This window comes from Chrysochloris asiatica, unplaced genomic scaffold, assembly GCF_000296735.1.
Source record: "Chrysochloris asiatica unplaced genomic scaffold, ChrAsi1.0 scaffold00132, whole genome shotgun sequence".
Lineage (NCBI taxonomy): Eukaryota > Metazoa > Chordata > Mammalia > Afrosoricida > Chrysochloridae > Chrysochloris > Chrysochloris asiatica.
The window spans coordinates 1,188,558-1,207,721 of record NW_006408650.1 but is presented as its reverse complement, the minus strand read 5'-3'; the positions used below and the strand labels follow the sequence as shown (position 1 = coordinate 1,207,721).

The window sequence follows — 19,164 nt, the reverse complement described above, 5'->3', positions numbered from 1 at the left end:
GAGGAACAAAAGTTTCCCCAAAGTTGTTGGGCCTGCTACGGTGTCTGCAGCGGGTAAGAGGAGCTTGGGTCGGCAGAGTACCCGTCAGGTCTAAGCCAGGAGGCTCTAGGACAGGCCTGGGTCACCCTGTCCCCTGTCCATCCTGGACCTGCCTTGAGCCCTGGGGTATAACCAGTCCCCCCACTGGCTCTCTGACAGGGAGGGGCCAGTGTCCAGAGGTGTCAGCCACCAAGAGATATGCACATGTGTTGGTCATGACTGTATTTAGTGGACGGACAGGAGGCGCTGGGGCTCTGCAGTCCAGTAACGGTGAGAGGCTGAGCTTTGGGAGAACAAATTTATGGCTCCGGAAGGGCTCCGGCTCTGACGTCGGAGGCCCCGTGCCCAAGCACAGCACCTCTGCTGACCGCACCCTCTCCCTGTGTCCACGTCAGAAAGGCAGAGATGGGTGGTTACTAGGACCAGGGGTAGAGGTGGCCAGGCTGAGCCCAGGTGCAGGTAGCTGGTGGTGACGTGGGATGGCAGCCTCCACTCTCAGGGAGCTCTCTAGAAGTCCAGGAGCTGGGGACAAGGAATGGGCACTTAGTACCTCAACATGGAGCCCCCATCACACTCAGGGAGCCCCCACATCACATACCAGCTGAGGGAGCACCTTCTCCAGCTGGTCCACATCCACCAGGGGTAGATCCTCAGCCTGGGCCTGCCGGACCCCACGGATGGCTGCCTCTGCCGTACACAAGGGCTATGAGTGGCCAGAGGAGACCCAGCCACCCTATGTGCACCCAGTTGGCAGCCCTGTAAATGGGACACCCACCCTGGATTGTTTATACCCACCGACCACAAAGATCCTCAGCATCTCAGCCATGAGCTGCAGGGCATCTGCACTGACTGGAAGGGAGGGCAGGGTGTCACTGCCCATCCCCATGGGGTGCCCCCCACCCCCTGATCTGGCCCAAGGGCAGGGTGTCACCGCCCTGAAATGCCCACCCATCCCCATGGGTGCTCCCCCACCAGGCAGTGATGTGGCCCAAGGGCAGGGTGTCACTGCTCTGAACCTCCCATCCCCACGGGGTGCCCCCCCCAGGCCCTGATCTGGCCCAAGGACAGTCGCAGATGGTGTGTTCCTGGTGCTGACTACCTTTGGTCTTCTTGTCCCTGAAGTGTAGGTACAACAGCTTGCTCACCAGCTCCTGCGGGGAGAGTATGTGTTCAGCGGGGAGTTGGGCAGCCAGAACACAGAGCAACAACCGGGCTCAACGTTTTGGACAGAAAATGGTGATTTTTAGCTTGGGGGGCTGTGTTAGTGGGCCTCTCTGGGGTGGAGTAGAGTGTAGGATGCTAAACCAGTGGCTTTGCTGGGGAAGGGCTAAGCTGCTTACCAACGACTGTTTAGTGAAGCTGGAAAGGGGTTCTGACAGTCCACTGTGGGGAAGGTCCCCAAAGGAAGTGGGAGAAATCAGATGTGCATGGACAACTGAAGTCATTTGGTGTTGTCCACCTGTACCCTAGTGAGAGGACTGGAAAGAGGAGGCTGGAATAATCGTATGCCCCCCCACCCCTGTCAGCACCACTTGACTGCTGGGCGCCTGCCTTTTGGGGCCAACAATCCTCAATACACACAGCACAGGACAGATTAACCTGTGTCAGGTCGCGGGAGGCACAGATAGCCGGTGTAGGGGAAGTGCTGCAGGGTTCAGAGGGAAAAGCAGGGCCACCTGACACTCCAGAGCACCTCTTTGTACGTATCAAGGAAGCTGAGGTCATCTTGAGACCCCATGGCAAGTGTCTTTTTGGGGGCCAGGGAGTGCGGGGTTCACTTTGTGACATTCTATGTGATAGGGCAGGTAGGTACTGGGGGCTGAGGAATGGCATTTGGGAGGCGTCCAAGCTATGGACCTTTCCCAAATTTAAACCATTCAGTGTTCCCATATTCTGTTCGAACAACTGCTGCTTGGTCCAGGTACAGATTCCTCATGAGTACAATTAAGTGTTCTGGAATACTCATACTTCACAATGTTGTCCATAGCTTGTCATGATCCACACAATCGAAAGCCTTTGCGTAGTCAATAAAGCACAGGTAAATATCTTTGTGATATTCTCTGCTTTCAGTCAAGATCCACTGGACATCAGCAATGATGTCCCTCGTTCCACAGCCTTAAACTATGACTGGGGAAGAGCTGCCTCCTCAAAGTAGACTTGACCGTGATGACAAACATAGTTTAAAATTTAGGAAACGTGTGAGCCAGGGTTGTATTCTGTCACCATACTTATTCAACTTGTATGCTGAGCACGTAATCTTAGAAGCTGGGTTCTATGAAGAAAAATGTGGCATCAGGATTGGAGGAAGACTCATTAACAACCTGTGATATGCAGATGATACAACCTCACTTGATGAAAATGAAGACACTGATGAAGGTCAAAGAGCACAGCCTTCGGTATGGATTGCATCTCAATGTCAAGAAAACAAAAATCCTCACCACTGGACCAGTAAACTATCAATGGAGAAAAGATTGAAGTTGTCAAGGACTTCATTCTTGGATCAATTATCAACACTCACAGAAGCAGCAGTCAAGAAATCAAACGACGTATTGCATTAGACAAATTTGTTGCACAAGACCTTTTAAAAGTGTTGAAGAGCAAAGATGTTAGCTTAAGGACTAAGGTGGCCTGACCCAAGCCATGGTATTTTCGATAACTTCATATGCATGTGAAAGCTGGACAGTGAATAAGGAAGCCCGTAGAGGAATTGATGCTTTTGAGTTACAGTATTGGAGGAGAATATTGAAAGTGCCATGGGCTGCCAAAAGAACCAACAGATCTGTGTTGGAAGAAGTGCAGCCAGAGTGCTCCTTGGAGGCCAAGATGGCCAAACTTCGTCTTTCATACTTCTGACATATTGTCAGGAGGGACCAGTTTTGGATAAGGATATCATGTTTGGTAAGGTGAAGGGTCAGAGAAAAAGAGGAAGACCCCCAGCGAGATGGATTGGCCAAGTGGCAGCATCAATGAGCTCAAGCGTGGCAACGATAGTGAGGCTGGCCCAGGATCGGGCAGTGTTTCATTCTGCTGTGCATAAGGTCACTATGAGTCGGTACCAACTCACTGGCACCTTGGTACCTAACAACAACTACTGTGTGTGGGTGCATTTATAGCTGTTAGACCATAGGGAACAGCACAGCCTCTGGAGAGGGCAGGGGTGGGAGGGAGGTGGTGTGTCCACTTGGAGCAAAAGCGATGTGCCCAGTCACGGCAAGGTGGCTCCCTGCTCCCCACCATGGAACCCTTAGCTCCAGCGCCCCCTGCTGGCAGTGCCTGCTCTTTTCACCCAAACGTGCTGCACACACAGTGGCTGTCAGAAGGGCTGCCGCAGAAACCTGGATGTGCTCAGCCTCTGTCCCACAGCTCGTGGGCTCCCTGTGGGTGCTTGTGGGGCCAGGCGTAGGTGTTGGGGTTCCCCTCACTGTAGGACCCTTCCAGACCATTTCCATTTGCAGGTGGAGGCCACCCTAGGGGTCCTCTCAACAACCTCATGAGGTAGGGGCTCAAACTTGGGCCTGGTGATTGCCTCTTCTGCGCAGAGCCCCGTCGGAGGAAGAACGGTTCAGGCAGATCCAACCTGTGGCCTCTGTAGACTGCTACTTCACCAGGTTGGTGGGCTCAAGACCCTCAGCGCCCCTTTCCCACGTCCACGTGACCAGGAACTTGGAGCCGTCACTTCAGACCCTCACAGTTTGCATTGTCAGCTGGGCCGCGGGCCCTGGAGCAAGGCGAAGGGCGGGCACACACGTGCACTTGTGAGCAGTACACGCCAGGTGCACAGGGGAGGTCTGGAGTCCGCCTGATCTGATCCTAGCCTTCGGGTGGTTTAAATACTCTGGGTCTCAGTTTTCCCACTGGTAAAACACGGAGCTCAAGGTGGCTGTTCAAACCCACCAGCCACTTCCTGGAAACCCTATACAGGGTCGCTGAGTCGGACGTTCACAAGTGGTGGAGCCGCAGGTTAAGCGTTGGGCTGCTAACGGAGAGGTTTGTGGTTCTAACCCACCAGTGGCTCCTAGGATGGTTCCTGTGTCCTATGTTCATAAAGATTTACAGCCTTGAGGCACTTCCCTTTCCTATGTGGGGTGGTTTTCCTGGTTTAACCCGATATGGGTGCTGTGTTCTTACCGGGACCGAGTAAGACCCAAACACACCAGGGGGCACAGACTGCCTCGCGGACAGGGACAGGTGACGGACGGAGAGCCAGGCAGCCACAGTGCACAAAGGAGAGCCCGGCCCAGCCCCTCGTCCCAAGGCCTTCCCTATCCTTAAAGGGGATTTAGGGATGCCAAACCTCCCCGCCTCCGGACCGGGCTCGCTTCTCGGCTGCGGCACATGCCGCGGACACCCGTTACCTCCGCAGCATGGATGCCCACTTGTCCAGGTCATACGTGGGGTCGGGTTGCACCTCTGGGTCGCGGCTTCGCCTCCCACCCATCCCCGGGTTCCCTCACCTTCCGGAACCCAGCGCCTGCTCCCTCCATAGCCGCCGCCTCAGTGCGCGCCTAGGAGCCCCGGCACCCACAGCCAATCAGTCAGGAGCCCCGCCCCTCACCCTCAGCCAATGGACACTGAGCGCGCCCTCCAGGAGACCACGCCCCCAAGCCCACAGCCAATGATCCCGGAGAACGTTCCCGCCTCTTCACTCTCAATGGCCCGCAGCGAGCGCCCCTTCTGCGCGAAGCCTCATGGGAGCTGTAGTCCCTGCTGTCCCCTTCCCGGCGCACCCCGCTCTTCCTGGATACTAAGGCTTTGCATCTTTTGGGGGTGTCTAGCCAGGTTGGAGGATCCGCGCACTAGGGGCTGGGGGCTGCTACTGCAGGTCGCAGAGCGGGGTGTGTGTGATCAGAGGCCCCGCTGGCGAGGCCCTGTTACTGAACTCCCTCCTGGAGCAACCGGAGGCCCCCGTACCCCGTTCCCCCACCTGGAGACCCGACCCCCGTTCTTGCCGGGCAGTATCTCCCGCCCCAAACTGGCGGAGGATCGCAGACCTGACCCGAGGGGAGATGGTGTTCTCCGCGCCCCAGACATGGAAGAGTTTCGATTTGCCTACAGCCGGCTGTGCCAGGAGCGCGGCACCGAGCCCCAGGAGTCGGTGTTGCGGCGGCTGCAGGAGTCCCGCCTGGGTCAGCTGGACCTGACCACTCAGACGCTGACCGCCGACACCTGCGGGGCCCTGGGCCGGCTGCTGCAGAGCCAGACGCTCTTCACTGAGCTGGTTCTGAGAGACTGCATGCTGAGCGAGGAAGGTGGGCGCCCGTGGTCTGAGGTGGGGTCCCCACACACTCTCCTGTGCACTTAGACGCCAGGACCCTTCCCCGCCAGCGGCCTCCTTGCCTTGTGGGCAAGCAGCAGCTTCTTCTTGGAACCTGGGGTAGACGGGTATTCCCTTTACAATGTGCCAGCAACACTGAGGGTCAGCGCCTGGCGGGGTGGGAGACTCCCACGTGGACCGAGCAGCAGGCAGACAAGTTCCTCTCCTGTAGGGGCCAGGCTGCTGTTGCCAGGACTCGGCTCCAACACTGTGCTTCGACGGCTGGACCTGAAGGTGAGGGGCCTGGACTCCAGACAGAAAAAGAGGGGCGGGGGCCTGCAGTTTGCTCCTGATAACCTGTCCCCAGGCTGGGATAAAGGTAGGGCTTGGTGATCACAGCAGTGGGCCTTTGCTCTAGACATGCTTCTGGAGTCCCAGATAGAGGGGACAGGTTTCCCTGTGTGGGAGGGACTTGCACTCCGTATGCGCTCCCCAGGCTGGGATACAGGTGTGTATGGGGGTGTCCTTGTGAGGGGCCTGTGCTCCAGACATGCCCCCAGAGGCCAGGATGAGGGGGACAGGATGTCCAGTGAATGGGGCATCCCTTTGAATTGGCCTGTCCCCCAAGGCTGGGATAGAGAAATGGGAATGGGACATCCCAGTGACCGGAGATCAGATCTGTGAGTGCTCCTGGTGCTCAAAGCCGGGACGTTCGTGAGCCAGTGCCCAGAGCGCAGAGTGTCCACACTTTCAATAGACACGTGTTGACAGGGAGCATAACGTGCCCAGAGTTCACCTTGGTCTGGACCAGTTGCACAGGTCCACTTAGCAGGATGACTCCCCTGTCCTTTCCTGCCCTAGGGTAACAACCTCTGTGCTGTGGGAGCTGAGGTACTCGGTAAACTGCTGCAACAAAACAAGTCAATTCAGAGGTGAGGGCAGTCCCAGAAGACATGGCTGCAGCTGTCCTGGAGGAGTCTGGGTAGGGGTGAGCATCCTGCTTCTCTGGGTTGAATCTTAAGAACCACCCTCCTTCTCAATCCCTCTACAGCCTCACCCTGGAGTGGAACAACCTGGGCACTTGGGAGGAGGCCTTTGCTACATTCTGCACGGGACTGGGGGCCAACGTGGCTCTGCGGCAACTGGACCTGCGTAACAACCAGGTCAACCACAAGGGGGCGGAAGAGCTGGCCCTGGCCCTGAAGAGCAACTCCAGCCTCCAGCAGCTGGGTGAGGTCCTGGGGGGATCCATCCCACCAGCGAGGGTATGGAGGGTGGGGCATGCCAATCCATGACAACGGGCTTCCTTGCAGATCTTCGCTGGAACAATATCGGTCTCCTCGGGGGACGGGCCCTGGTGAACTGTCTCCTCAGCAACAGAACCCTGCGAAGGCTGGAGCTGGCAGGGAACAACGTCCCAGGGGACGTGCTCAGAGCTGTGGGTATGAAGATCCACACGCATTGGGGAGCTGGGCATAACCCATCTTTCAGAAAAGGGGAACGGCTCTGGACTCTAGACACCAGAACGCCTGACAAGCCTATAAGGAGGGAGGAGGAAGCACTCAGGGAAACAGCCGCCTCCCCGTGATAACACACACTCACCCCCAACAGAGCAGGCTGTGGATCACAACCAGGACCGACAGGCGGTCTTCCGGGAGAGCCAGGCCCGTACCCATGTGCTCAGCAAGGAGGTCCGAAGCCTGCGTGAGGAGAAGTCCAAGCAGGTGCTCAGTCCACGCCCTGGTGCCTTCTGCAGGGACCTGTCCGCTGATCCTTTCTGGCCTGGTGAGGCAGTAGGCAGGGCTGTGTACACTCTGACAGGCTCCTTGGTTCTGCCCACAGTTTTTGGACTTGATGGAGACCATTGACAAGCAGCGAGAAGAAATAGCCCGGAACAGCAGGTGCTTGGTGGGGGCCGGGTGCAGCAGTCAGGGCCAGGTAGTGGGATTCCTATGTGTGCGGGGCTGTTTTTGTCTAGACTTTGACCCCAGTGCTCCCTGCCCTAACACGGGGGCCTGTGTGGTTTTGGAGAAAGCTGGCCGCAGAGAGCTGGGACTGCCCTTGAGGTGGAAGGTCCCTCCAGGGCTCTGATGTGGGGTGTGGGGTGGACTCTCCGCTCTGTCCACAGGGCATCAGCCGCCCGCATAGGCCAGCTGCAGGATGCTCTGAACGAGAGACACTCCATCATCAATGCTCTGAAGGCCAAGTAAGAGGCCCAGGGCCGCCAAGGGGTGATCTCAGCTCGGAGGGGGCTTGTCCTGGGGACCTAGGAGATGGTAGAAAACAAGGCAAACTCCCCAGCCGCTCCTTGGGAACCCTATACAGGGTCACTGTGAGTCATGGAACCTACTCCATGACACTAAACAGCGACAACAAAGCGATGACCAAGGAGCCCTGGTGGTACAGGGGGTTAAGTGCTGGGCTGCTGACGGCAGGCTTCCAAGGGAGGAGATGAGACTGTCGCTGCCATGAAGGGTTGGTCCTAGCACCCATAGGCGCTCTTCTACTCTGTCCTGTGGACTCACTAAGAGTCAGAAGCGACTCCATTACCCTGGGTCCAACTGTTTACGTTTTTTACATTGTGAGCATTGCCATGGAAACGGGGTGGGCTGGAATACCAATCTAGAAAGGCTGCCTGGAGGAGGTGTTGAGATGGGACCCATATTGGGGGCTAGGTGAGGATGAGAGACAGTAAGGCATGAGCCAGGTGTCGTGGAGCTGGGTCAGGGGCTGCTGATACCCAGGACTGAGGGGTCCTTTGCAGGGAAAGCCAGCCTGTGAGGGGAGTGACTCACTGGCCCTGCCTGGAAGGTGAACTGAGGGGGTGGCCACCCTGCCCCCTGCAGGCTGCAGATGACAGAGGCTGCCCTGGCGCTGTCGGAACAAAAGACCCAGGACTTGGGGGAGCTGCTGGCTGCTGCAGAGCAGGAACGACTGAGCCAATCACAGAAACAGTCAAAGGAGTGGCGGCTGGAGCAGCAGGTGGGTGGGGGGCAGGGGTGGTGAGGCCGGATGCTTGCTGGTGGGTGCCTACATCGCCCCTCACCCTCCTCATTCTAGGAAGCCGTGGCACGTGAGTCCAAGCTCCTTAGGGACATGTCAGCGGCCCACGAGAAGAGCCTGCTGCTGCAGAACCAGGTGTGGGGCGGGCAGGAGGGCTCCCGGGTGCTCCAGGCCGGGGCTCCAGCTTCCCACTCAGCGCTGCTTTGCAGGTGGACGAACTGGAGCGGAAGGCCAAGTCCCAGCAGGAGCAACTCTTCCTGGCCAGGCAGGAGCTGACCAACACATCGGCGGAGTTGAAGCTGCGTGCTGTCCAGGCTGAGGGTGGGCCCCAGCCTTTGAGGGGTGGGAGGTGGGCGCCTGGGGCGGGCCCCTGCAGGAGTCTCACCACCCTGCCCATGGGCCCCCAGAGCGCCTGGACCAGGAGAAGAGGAGGTTCAAGCAGAGCCTGGAGGACTCAGAGCAGCTCCGTATCAGAGAGGTGCCTCTTGCTCCTGCTGTCCCAGAACCCCCCGGGACACCCACTGCCTGGCTCCTCAGATGGGTGTCAGGCCCAGCACCTCCTAGTGGGGGCGTGAGGGGAGCCCAGAATGCACTGTGCCCACTTGGGTGTGTGTTCTGGAGTTGCTGACCTGGGGGGACCCAAGCAGCAGCTTTTCTGGGGGGGGAGCCAGGCCTCCCGTGGAAGGCAGGTGAGCCCCTTACACCCTGGGTGGACGCAGGTAGAACACATGGCCCGCCACGTGGAGGAGAGCGAGCGGGTCCTGCAGGAGCGGGTGCAGAGGCTGGAGGCTACAAGACTGACCCTGGAAGAGGTGCGGGACCCTCTGCACCAGCCGGGGGGAGACAGGGTCCACTGGGGGCCCAGGGTTACTCAGCAGGGAGAGACGAGATGCAGCCTTGTGATCCTTAGAAGGCTGATGGGGGTCAGACAGGGAATCCAGTGTGCAGGGGGAGGCAGGGGGCAGATGGAGAAACCCAATACAGAGGGAGGTGTGGGGCAGACAGCGAGACTCAGTGCAGAGGGAGGCGTGGGCACATGGGGAGTTCTGGGTGCACAGGGAGGTGGGAGGCAGACAGGGAGCCTGGGGTGCCAGGGGAAGGCCGGGCTGATGGGGCGGTACAGGGCTGAAGCCAGCGGTAGGTGGGGTCTGCCATGCAGGAGCTGAGCCGAGTGAAGGCAGCTGCACTCAGTGAGCGAGGTCAGGTGGAGGAGGAGCTCCTGAAAGCCAAGACTCAAGTCCGTCTGGAGGAGGTGTGTCCATCCACGGCCAGCCCCTTCTTAGGACCGCGCCAACAAGGGCCGAGGGGCCAGGAAGCAGAGCTGTGTGGACACCAAGCTGGGGTCTGCAGGGGAATGAGCAGACAGAATAAGAATGCCCCAGCCCCAGCCCTATGCCCCCAGCAGGCAGTGTGGTGGCCACGGTCATGCTCTCCCTGACCCCAGATTAAACACAACCCAGAACTGGCGCAGGTGTGGGGCCCTCATGTCTAACTGGATTAAGGGAGGGTCTGACAGCTGGAACAACAAGGGTGACCCAAGGAGGCAGGTCTGAGGTGGAGACACAGGCCCAGGACAATCCAGTGAGGGTTGACTAAGATGTAGATAGAAGCTGTCACATGACTCCACATGCTGACGGTCCCTCGTGCAAGCTCAGGGCACCCATGAGGGAGGGCAGGACTCGGGCCTACTCATCAACCCCTCTTCACCCCAGCAACAGCGCTTGACCCACTTGGAAGAGAAGCTCCGGCTCCTGACGCAGGCTCGAGACGAGGCCCAGAGCACCTGCCTGCAGCAGAAGCAGGTGGTGGCTGAGGCCCAGGGTCGGGTCAGCCAGTTCAGCCTGCAGGTGGACAGTCTGCAGCGGCGCCTGCAGGAATTGCAGCAGGTAGGGGTCGTTCTCCAGCCGCACTGAACCCCAGCCACCCAGCCACCTCCTCCGCCTCCAGGGGCATGGTCAAGTATCACCCCACCCCATGTTTGCAGGACCTGAATAACAAGGACCAGGAGAAGGTGGTGGAGGTGAACCGGGTGCGGGTGGAGTTTCAGGAGCAGATGGGGCGCCTTCAAGCTGAACTCACAGCTCAGGAAGGGTTGAGGGAGAAGATATCCGCCCTAGAGCGTCAGCTGAAAGGTGAGAAGGTCCCCACCTCCCCGACTCGCTCCTGGAGTAGCAGGCGCCCCTTACTGAGCCTCCTCCCCGCAGTGATCTCAAATGACCACCGGGAGGCGCTGCTGGACAGAGAGAGTGAGAACGCCTCCCTACGAGAGAAGCTTCGACTCAAGGAAGTGGAGATCGCGCGCATATGCGACGAGGAGGCTCAGAGGGCCAGCTTCCTGCAGAACGCAGTCCTAGCTTACGTTCAGGGGGCTCCCCTGCGGAATCTGAGCCCTCACAAGTGAGGGAGGCCCTGTGGCCAGGGAGGCCGGTGCCCCTTCCCACTCCTTCCCCGGTTGCTTAAGTCTTTGAATAACCAGCGCCACTTCCTCCCATCCGCCCCAGGTCGAGCTGGGGGACTGATGCAGCAGCCAATAGGATGCCTGCCCTGGGCTGGGTGGTCAGCAGAGCCCAGGAGGGCCCCTTACTGGATTCGGCGCCATTCCTAGAACCATGTGCCTTAGAGCAAAGTTGCTGCAGATGTGGGGAATGGTCCTCAGCTCCCCCAGACGTTTGTGCTCGTCCTTTGTAATCACTTTTTACAATGTATCCCGGCTGCTGATGGCCTGCCGTCTGAAACGCAGACCTGTGACTTTTGGAATACAGGGTTTTTACACTTTGTGATACATTTTCGCTCTGTGCTTTTCTCCCACGACCCCCTGTGCGCCTTTCCCTCACCCTCACCGTCTGCTGGAGACCCTCTGCTCAGACTCTGCCTGTGGCCCACTGCTGGCCATCTTAGAGACCTCCAGCCCTCACCACCTGTCTCGAAGAGGGAATGGGAGTGGGTGGGTTTCAGCCCCTCAGGGTCTCTTGAGTACTTTCCCTAGGAAGATCCCAAATACCCCCACACTTGCCGGGACCCCATTAGACCACAAGTTGGTGTGAAGATGGGAATGTAACTGTGCCTACGCTGAACCCCTGAGGTTTTCTCGGATGGCCCGGGATCACAGGAGAACCCGGGACCCCGGTGCACCAGCGTACTGCCCCCTAACCAGATCCTGGGGTCTCGCAGACATTCTGGAGGGCACTAGGTCCTGGCCTATCCGCCTAGCCCTGGCGGCCCCGCCCTCCGGTACGGTCCTGGGGGCGGGGCGTGCGCCCCCTGCCCGCCCGACACCGCGCTCGGCTGTCTCCGCGCCCAGCCCTCGGCAGCGCTCGGCTGTCTCCGGCTGCTCGGCTCGGCGCTCGGCTTGGTCCCGCGGCCGCTGCGGCGCCGGGCATTTCTCCGCAGCTCGGCTCGCGGCCGCGCCCGCCGCCGCCCGGCCCCGGTGCCCATGCAGGCCATCAAGTGCGTGGTGGTCGGCGACGGGTGAGTGCTGAGCCGGGGTCATTGCAGCCCCGGGAACCCTGCCGGACTCGGGCGCGGCCCGGGCGGAGGGGACGCCGAGCACCGGCTGGCAGGGGCGGGGTCGGGCAGACCACCAGCTCCCGCTCGTGGCTACGAGTGCCCCGGGCCGGGGAGGCAAAGAGCTGTGGACCAGGGCGTCGGCTGGCCGCCCAGCGGGCCCACCTGATGCTGCCGGCCGTCCCAGGGGCCACTGCTGACCGTCAGGCGCGCTCCGCATTCAAGCCACCAGCCAGTCCTCCGCGTGGGTGCGGCCGGGCCTCTCCCCTGGGCGGTCGCTCAGCTCGCCTCCGGCCCCCAGTCTCCTACCTGGGGTGCATGGGCCAGTACTGGGCACTGCGTCGCACCCACCACCCCGCCCCTCGAAGCCCCGCTTGTCCGGGCCTCTTCCTTCAGCCCTAGGTCACTGGCTACTGGGACCCCTATGTCCAACGACCCCTAAGCTGGGGCTCTGGCTGGGTGGGAGGGGGCTGCTGTTGGCTGGCGATGGGGGGAGCCAGCAGGCAGCAGCGAGGCTTGTCGTCCGTGCACAGCGCCGTGGGGAAGACTTGTCTGCTGATCAGCTATACTACCAACGCCTTCCCCGGGGAATACATCCCCACCGTGTGAGCTAGCGGCCCGATCGGGTGGGAAGGGCGTGGGGTGGGCCAGAGCTCACAGACCCTCCCTGCCCTGACCCTCCTGCCCTCCCCAGCTTTGACAACTACTCAGCCAACGTGATGGTGGACGGGAAGCCCGTCAACCTGGGGCTCTGGGACACAGCGGGCCAGGAGGACTATGACCGACTGCGACCACTCTCCTACCCTCAGACCGTAGGTGTCCCCCACACATTGGGCCAACCCGGGGCTAGGAAGTTGGGGGCGGGTATCTGAGGTCTCAGATGAGACTTTGGCCTTGGGGGAGATCTCTGCAGTTCTGGATAGGACTTGGGGTCAGGGGTCACTGGGATGTCTTTGCTGGCTCCCACTTGGCCCTTCCTGCTCCTCAGGATGTCTTTCTGATCTGTTTCTCTCTGGTGAGCCCAGCCTCCTTTGAGAACGTCCGTGCCAAGGTGGGTAGGGTTGGGGTGTCACCTTTGGGGAGGGCAGCCCAGGGGACTGGCCCTGGTGAGGCACAGGGTTCAGGCAAAATGTGCTTTGGATCTGCTTGGGTGGGCACTTAAAGGGATGAAACCTAGGGGTGGGTGCTCCCAGCAGGGCTCTCAGAATGCAGGACCTCCCTGCGCCCTTCGGGGGCCGGAAGACACAGCCAAGTGCAGCCCTGTGGTGAGGCCTGGATAAGCTGGGAAGCTTCCGGCTGCTTATCTACTGCCTGTTCATTTCCCCAGCAGGCCTGGGGACAAAGTGGGGGTCTTCAGGCTAGTGGGGCAAGGCTGTGGGAGCAGCCTCGGGTGGGACTGCCTGGTCCTGAGGAGTCAGAGACCCGGGTCCCCGCAGTGGTACCCAGAGGTGCGCCATCACTGCCCCCACACGCCCATCCTCTTGGTGGGCACCAAGCTGGACCTCCGGGACGACAAGGACACCATTGAGCGACTGCGGGACAAGAAATTAGCACCCATTACCTACCCTCAGGGCCTGGCCATGGCGAGGGAGATAGGTGAGCAGCACAGTGGGCGAGGGGCTTGGGGGTAAAGTTCTGGGGGACACTGCTGACCTCTGCCCCTGCCCGCACTGCCGGCCTCACTGACCCCATCACTACCATCCCCCCTGGGGCCCCCAGGTTCTGTCAAGTATCTCGAGTGCTCAGCGCTGACCCAGCGGGGCCTGAAGACGGTGTTCGATGAAGCCATCCGGGCTGTGCTCTGCCCACCCCCAGTGAAGAAACCAGGGAAGAAGTGTACCGTCTTCTAGAAACCCCGTGATGGGCGAGGAGCAGCCCCTCGGGCCAGTGTCTGCTGTTGTGTTGAAGTGTGTGGTGTCCCTAAGTCTGCTGGGGGGCGTGGGGGTGGGGGGAGCATGGGGACAAGGCTGCCCAGAGGACGAGGACTCCCAGCTTCCTCTTTAGGGTTGGGAGGTTTGGGGCTCAGCCTTCCCCAGAGGCTGGGAGGGAGCAGGGTCTCCCTCGGGGCTGCAGGGGCGGGTCCAGGGCAGCCCCAGGGTGGCTTTCTTGCCATGAGGGTAGGGGCGTGGGGTCTGTCCACATGCCTGGGATGGGCTGCCCATATTTTCTACAATAAACATTCTCCACCAATACTGCCTGCCTCCCTCACTGCTGAGCCTGCCTTCCCGCTCCCCAGCCAAGCATGCAGAAGGGGTTTGTAGCCCCCACAACAGCACCTCTGAATCTCTGAGTCAGACCCCAAGTGCTAGGCAAGAGGGGAGGGGAGGGAAGAACGCTCGGTGGGCTGCCTCAGTTCTCCAAAGATCACAGCTGAAGCAAGCAAGTTGGACTCACATTCAACAAAGACCCTGTGCCGCCTAGGGCAGAAAGCCTAGGGTAAGGCGGGTCTCTGCTGAAGCTCACCTCCTGTGCCATGTCAGGCCTCACAGAGCCCCTGGGGCCTTCAACTTCCTTCCTATTCATGGTGACCCTAAAGGGCAGAGGAGGACTGTTCCTTAGGGTTTCTAAGATGTAGATCTTTATGGGATTTTATGGGATTTTTCTCAGAGGAACAGCTGATAGCTTGAACCCCTGAAACTGCCTCTAGCAGCCCAACGCTTAACCCAGCGCAGGTAGGGCTGCCCCAAGAGCCTAGTGGGAGGAGAGACTGCAGTCAGGTGGGCAGGCAGTCTGGTGTTTGGGTTATCAGAGCAGCAGGTGATGGGCCTGGGGGTCTGCCCAAGAGAGGCCAGCTGGGAGCCAAGGTCCAGGGCCTCGGACTTTATCCCAGGCAGGTCATCAGAACTTATTTCAGGCTGGCTCCAGATCACACTGGTTTGGGACCCTGACTATTAAACTGTCTAGAGTGATGCTCACCAGTTGTTACACTGCCACTATTTAAAGTAAAATTATGTCAGCTGACAATGAGGTGAATTGCCTTAAAACCAAAACTAACAAACACTCAAACTCATCATTTCATACTTTTGTTCATGATATTATCATCTATGCCCTGGAGGTGATCCATGTCTTGGGTTTCGAAACAGCGGAGATGCCACAATGACAGCGCGCTGGGAGCTTGAAGTCATTCGCATTCCAGTGTTTACACCATGGAAGTGGCAATGCTGTGAACTGGAGTTAGATTTGTTTTGTTCATTGTCCAGACTGAAGCAACAGATGGGGAGCAACATTTAATAATGCATATTAAATCTGTGTGGGTTCCAGCAGCATTTGAAAATGATTGTCCGATCACAAAGACAGAGCTCATTCACTGGCAAACAACTGAGTTGTGATTACATCTTCACTTCTTCTTCCTTATGAACTTGGAGGCATCTCAGGTTTAGGTGGAGCTACACTTGCCGAGCGGAGGTGGCTGGACTCTCAGAAGCACTGTACTATGTCCACCCTGAGGTGTCACCTCCCTCAGCACACCTGAAGACAGTCTTCTGACAGGTCCTGCCTCCCCATCTCGGCCAGGGGAGTTGTGGGAGCCAGGTACCCGAGCCAACCTGTCCTCTATCTAGCCCTGAGCCCAGCACCTCTCAGACGTCTAGGAGTCAGCATCAAGAGTAGGCAAGAAGAGGGTGTTTATTGGAAAGACCAGGGAGGCAGGGGGCAAGGGAAGGAGCTCAGGCGGTCAGGAAGCCCCCATCCACTGGCAGGGTGGAGCCTGTGGTCATGCTGCTGCGGTCACTCAGGAGAAAGAGAATGCTGTCCACCACATGTTCCACCTCTGGAACAAGGATAGGGACAGGGCAAATATGGTGGCTGCCCTGATTCTTCCTCCCACCTTTATCTGAGGGACCAGAAGGCTGTCCCTCCCACCTACTCACCAGCAAACTGGCCCAGTGGGATGCGGTCCAGCATGGCCTTGGCCTTCTGGGGGTCTTTCCAGTTGGCCTGGCCCATGGGCGTCATCACCACTGTAGGGTTCACAGCATTGACCCGGATCTGTGCAAGGCAGACTGGTCAGCGTGGTGGGCCAGGTGCCCCTGGGTGTGGGGGCTGGATGGGAGCTCCCTGCTGGCTCACCTTGTGTGGCCCAAGCTCCAGGGCCATCACCTTGGTCAGCATGTCCATGGCACCCTTGGTAGAGCCTGTGGGAGGAGTAGGGTGGAGTCCAATATTGCAGGCTGGGGGTGGGGGGGAACACAGGGCTCACTCACAGATGACCCTGCAGGCTTGGGGGAGCACACAGGGCTTACTCACAGATGACCCTGCAGGCTGGGGTGGGGGCACACAAGGCTCACTCACAGATGACCCTGCAGGCTTGGGGGGGCACACAGGGCTTACTCACAGATGACCCTGCAGGCTGGGGGGTGGGGCACACAGGGCTCACTCACAGATGACCCTGCAGCCTTGGTGGGGAGCACACAGGGCTTACTCACAGATGACCCTGCAGGCTTGGGGGGGCACACACGGCTCACTCACAGATGACCCTGCAGGCTTGTGGGGGCACACAGGGCTCACTCACAGATGACCCTGCAGGCTTGGGGGGGCACACAGGGCTCACTCACAGATGACCCTGCAGGCTTGGGGGTGGGCACACAGGGCTCACTCACAGATGACCCTGCAGGCTTGGGGGGGAGCACACAGGGCTCACTCACAGATGACCCTGTGGCTGGGGAAAGGGCCCAATGTCCAGGGCTCACTCACAGTAGACGCTGTGGTTGGTTAGTGCTCGCTGGGAGGCCTGACTGGAGATGTTGACAATGGCCCCTGGGACTCCCCGGGCGATCAGGCTCCGGGCCACGATCTGGAGTGATATGGGGAGATGAGGCTGACGTGGGGCGCCCCCATTCCCCACTCCCACCTGTCAGGCAGCTCACCTGGGACACCTGGATGACAGCACGGAGGTTCACATCAAAGGACCTGGAAGTAGATGAACAGACCGTAGAGAGGGGGGGACTGGGACAGCTGCAGGGACAGCCTCTCCCTGGGGCTCTTCCTTCCTTCCTTCCCCAGGGCTCCTGCAGCCAGCTCACACATCACACGCCTCCTTGGTGATCTCCAGGAAGGGTTGCAGCAGGGCTACAGCGGCGTTATTCACCAGCAAGTCCACGGGGCCCACGTCCCCCAGCGCCTGCTCAGTGGACTCCCAGTCGCTGAGGTCCACGCACACGGGCTCGACGCCGGGGCACTGTGGGGGGTGGACAGTCAGCAGAGGCATGCCCAGGCCTATGACTGCGCTTCTGCTGCTTGAGGGAGGAGGCAGGGTCTGGGTGGACTTTCAGCTGGGCAGGGAAGAGGGGAGGCACCGCTATTGGTAACCACCAGACCCCAAAGGCTGTGGGGGCGGGGAGGTGTCAGGGCCCTGGCTACTGGATGCGTCCCAGGCCGCTGACCAAACACCTGGCCCCGCCTCCTGCCTGTCCACTTCCTCCTTGCCCCCGCGCCCTGGCTCTAGTCTGCAGTTCTTTCTGCCTCTTCCCAAGCTCAGCCCACTACCCATGGAGACCGAACCCTGGGGAAGGGATGCTGAGGATCGATGGCTGGGAAGGGGGTCGCTCCCAGTCCCATCTCTCCGACCGCGGAGCAGCGTGGTCCCGGGTCAGTGGCACCTACCTCGAGGACCAAGCTGTCCAGGTCCTCCCGAGTGCGGCTCACGGCCACAACGCGCGCGCCCGCTGCATGCAGCGCCTGCACAGTGCTGCGCCCAATGCCTGCGGGGAGAGGAGCTCAGAGTGCGCTCTCTCTGCTCTTCAAGCCTCCCTCCTCCTGCTGCCTGCCTCGCTCACCTTTGCCTGCCCCGGTGACCAGCGCCCTGCGGCCCGCGAGTCCTAGTTCCATGGCGGCGGGACTCGGCCTGTGCGCCTTGACTGGACTTGGAGCTCTGGGCAGAAAACCAAAGTAAGGAGCGGGGCGGGGCGCGAGGAGGCGGAACAGCCAATCGGAAGGCGACGTGCTAGTGGAGGGCGGGTATATGCTAAGTACGAATGGTTAAAGTAAATAGGCTGGTTTGAGGGCGTGACCAAGGGCGGGTTGCGGGGGGGGGGTGGCGGCTCCGAGTGACCAATCATAAGGCGACGTGCGTCCAGGGCGGGGACATACAAATAAAAGTTACCCTCTGCTAGTGCGATTGGCAGAAATTAGTGGGCGTGTCCTGGTGGGGCGGATCCTTGCTTGCCCTGGGCGGGGTTTTTCAAACTAAGACTGGCGAGAGGCATGAATGGGTATAGGGGGTCCTTAAGCGATTTTTTTTCTTTGCCAAGATCGTTAAGAAAAACTTCTGGTCGTTAATGCCGGAAGGAACCTTGGCTTTACACGTGAAATGGAGAGCTAAGAACTGATATTTCCTGCTTTGTTTCTGAGAAGAAAGTCTATTCACAGGGAGCTTAGGTGCCCCCATCTCACCCTGGACCTGGGAGTGGGTCGTGGGCCTTTCAGAGAGATCCTGTTTCCTGTCGTGCTCAGAGGGGAAGCTCTGCTTTAGCCCGCAGAGGGAGGAGTTGAACCCAGAGTTCAGCCCTGACAAAAGCCCACCAGAGTACAGTTAAGTATGCTCGATAGTGACCACCTGGGTCTACTTGTGAGTGGACATGGAGGAAATGCAGCAGTGAAGACATGGGCGAGTTTGACCATGTTCCATTGACACCCGTTGACCTCGAGATGAGAGAGAGAAGAGGAAGGCCTGGCTGGTTTGAAGTTTAAAGAGATGCGTGAATTTCTGAGGGGGCACTGACCTAACCACTGGAGGCTAGGCTAGAGTTGAAAGTGAAGTGGCCAGCTAGTCTGAAGTGCAGGGAGGTGAGCGTGAACTCCCAAACTTGCAGCCATATCCATTTGACTTACCTTGGATGGCTAACTGACCAGAATTCAACCAGATGAAGATAAAGATGCTTGATACTGTGAGCAAGTGTAAATTACTACAATTTGATGAACTAGACCTTTGCTTATGGATGCAGTTGCTCAAATTTCCAACTGGAATGGGAGGATTCTTCATATTAATGAATAAACTTATTTCCTCAATGCGTTGGGTTGATATGGATGGGCAATCTAGACATTGGCTATCAAAAATAGGGCTATCAAGGCACAAAGTGGCTGGATTACAAGCTTTCATGGGCGTGCTTAGATTCAGAACAAGGGGTAAGGTAGAATCTCCACTGAATAGTTTTCCTCTTCTCCAGATGGATCAGGTGAAAGGGAATGGGGAATGGTGCTGATAGGATTTTATGATTCAGTTGTAACTGTTAACAGGATTAATTGTGATTGTCACAACTGTAATTGTAGAAGATGTGTAACTAAAAGGTGGGAGGAGTTAATCTTTCATTTCAGGAACAGATGATCCCAGGACCATCAAAGAGGAAGAGCATGACCACGCTTGTCAC

General features: G+C 58.9%; 4 protein-coding genes across 4 annotated transcripts; 2 read left to right on the top strand and 2 right to left on the bottom strand.

Moving 5' to 3' along the window:
* Positions 1-35: 35 nt before the first annotated feature.
* STRA13 (stimulated by retinoic acid 13) lies at positions 36-4,523 on the bottom strand. Its single transcript, XM_006869625.1, has 5 exons — positions 4,494-4,523; positions 1,139-1,190; positions 835-888; positions 638-726; positions 36-191 (listed from the first exon to the last, which is right to left on the bottom strand). The coding sequence occupies exons 1-5, from the start codon at positions 4,521-4,523 to the stop codon at positions 36-38; spliced, it is 381 nt and encodes a 126-aa protein (XP_006869687.1).
* A 545-nt stretch (positions 4,524-5,068) lies between these two features.
* Positions 5,069-10,697, top strand: LRRC45 (leucine rich repeat containing 45). Its single transcript, XM_006869624.1, has 17 exons — positions 5,069-5,288; positions 5,526-5,587; positions 6,155-6,225; positions 6,345-6,523; positions 6,607-6,735; positions 6,905-7,017; positions 7,136-7,194; positions 7,422-7,499; positions 8,140-8,275; positions 8,354-8,431; positions 8,506-8,617; positions 8,704-8,774; positions 9,016-9,108; positions 9,456-9,548; positions 10,009-10,182; positions 10,281-10,428; positions 10,501-10,697. Exons 1-17 carry the CDS (start codon positions 5,069-5,071, stop codon positions 10,695-10,697), a joined length of 2,013 nt encoding a protein of 670 aa, XP_006869686.1.
* A 924-nt stretch (positions 10,698-11,621) lies between these two features.
* RAC3 (ras-related C3 botulinum toxin substrate 3 (rho family, small GTP binding protein Rac3)) lies at positions 11,622-13,651 on the top strand. The gene is made up of 6 exons (XM_006869492.1): positions 11,622-11,764; positions 12,334-12,405; positions 12,495-12,612; positions 12,789-12,851; positions 13,237-13,396; positions 13,520-13,651. The coding sequence occupies exons 1-6, from the start codon at positions 11,730-11,732 to the stop codon at positions 13,648-13,650; spliced, it is 579 nt and encodes a 192-aa protein (XP_006869554.1). The 5' UTR covers positions 11,622-11,729; the 3' UTR covers position 13,651.
* Positions 13,652-15,465: 1,814 nt separating this feature from the next.
* On the bottom strand, positions 15,466-17,626 carry DCXR (dicarbonyl/L-xylulose reductase). The gene is made up of 8 exons (XM_006869623.1): positions 17,575-17,626; positions 17,402-17,499; positions 16,822-16,976; positions 16,666-16,708; positions 16,493-16,592; positions 15,869-15,933; positions 15,670-15,787; positions 15,466-15,569 (listed from the first exon to the last, which is right to left on the bottom strand). Exons 1-8 carry the CDS (start codon positions 17,624-17,626, stop codon positions 15,466-15,468), a joined length of 735 nt encoding a protein of 244 aa, XP_006869685.1.
* Between the last annotated feature and the right edge of the window lie 1,538 nt (positions 17,627-19,164).

Bases quoted from the DNA above. Each gene is read 5' to 3' on its own strand.
- STRA13 (XM_006869625.1), bottom strand. From the start codon at position 4,523: ATGGAGGGAGCAGGCGCTGGGTTCCGGAAG. The intron at 1,191-4,493 runs GTGAGGGAACCC...CTCTCCCCGCAG, and splicing joins CAGGCGCTGGGTTCCGGAAG to GAGCTGGTGAGCAAGCTGTT. The intron at 192-637 runs GTATGTGATGTG...CCTCCCTGTCAG, and splicing joins AGAAGGTGCTCCCTCAGCTG to AGAGCCAGTGGGGGGACTGG.
- LRRC45 (XM_006869624.1), top strand. From the start codon at position 5,069: ATGGAAGAGTTTCGATTTGCCTACAGCCGGCTGTGCCAGGAGCGCGGC. The intron at 8,276-8,353 runs GTGGGTGGGGGG...TCCTCATTCTAG, and splicing joins AGTGGCGGCTGGAGCAGCAG to GAAGCCGTGGCACGTGAGTC. The intron at 8,618-8,703 runs GTGGGCCCCAGC...ATGGGCCCCCAG, and splicing joins GCGTGCTGTCCAGGCTGAGG to AGCGCCTGGACCAGGAGAAG.
- RAC3 (XM_006869492.1), top strand. From the start codon at position 11,730: ATGCAGGCCATCAAGTGCGTGGTGGTCGGCGACGG. The intron at 12,613-12,788 runs GTAGGTGTCCCC...CCTGCTCCTCAG, and splicing joins CACTCTCCTACCCTCAGACC to GATGTCTTTCTGATCTGTTT. The intron at 13,397-13,519 runs GTGAGCAGCACA...TGGGGCCCCCAG, and splicing joins GGCCATGGCGAGGGAGATAG to GTTCTGTCAAGTATCTCGAG.
- DCXR (XM_006869623.1), bottom strand. From the start codon at position 17,626: ATGGAACTAGGACTCGCGGGCCGCAGGGCGCTGGTCACCGGGGCAGGC. The intron at 16,977-17,401 runs GTAGGTGCCACT...CACCCCCCACAG, and splicing joins TGGACAGCTTGGTCCTCGAG to TGCCCCGGCGTCGAGCCCGT. The intron at 15,934-16,492 runs GTGAGTGAGCCC...CTCCTCCCACAG, and splicing joins AACCAACCACAGCGTCTACT to GCTCTACCAAGGGTGCCATG.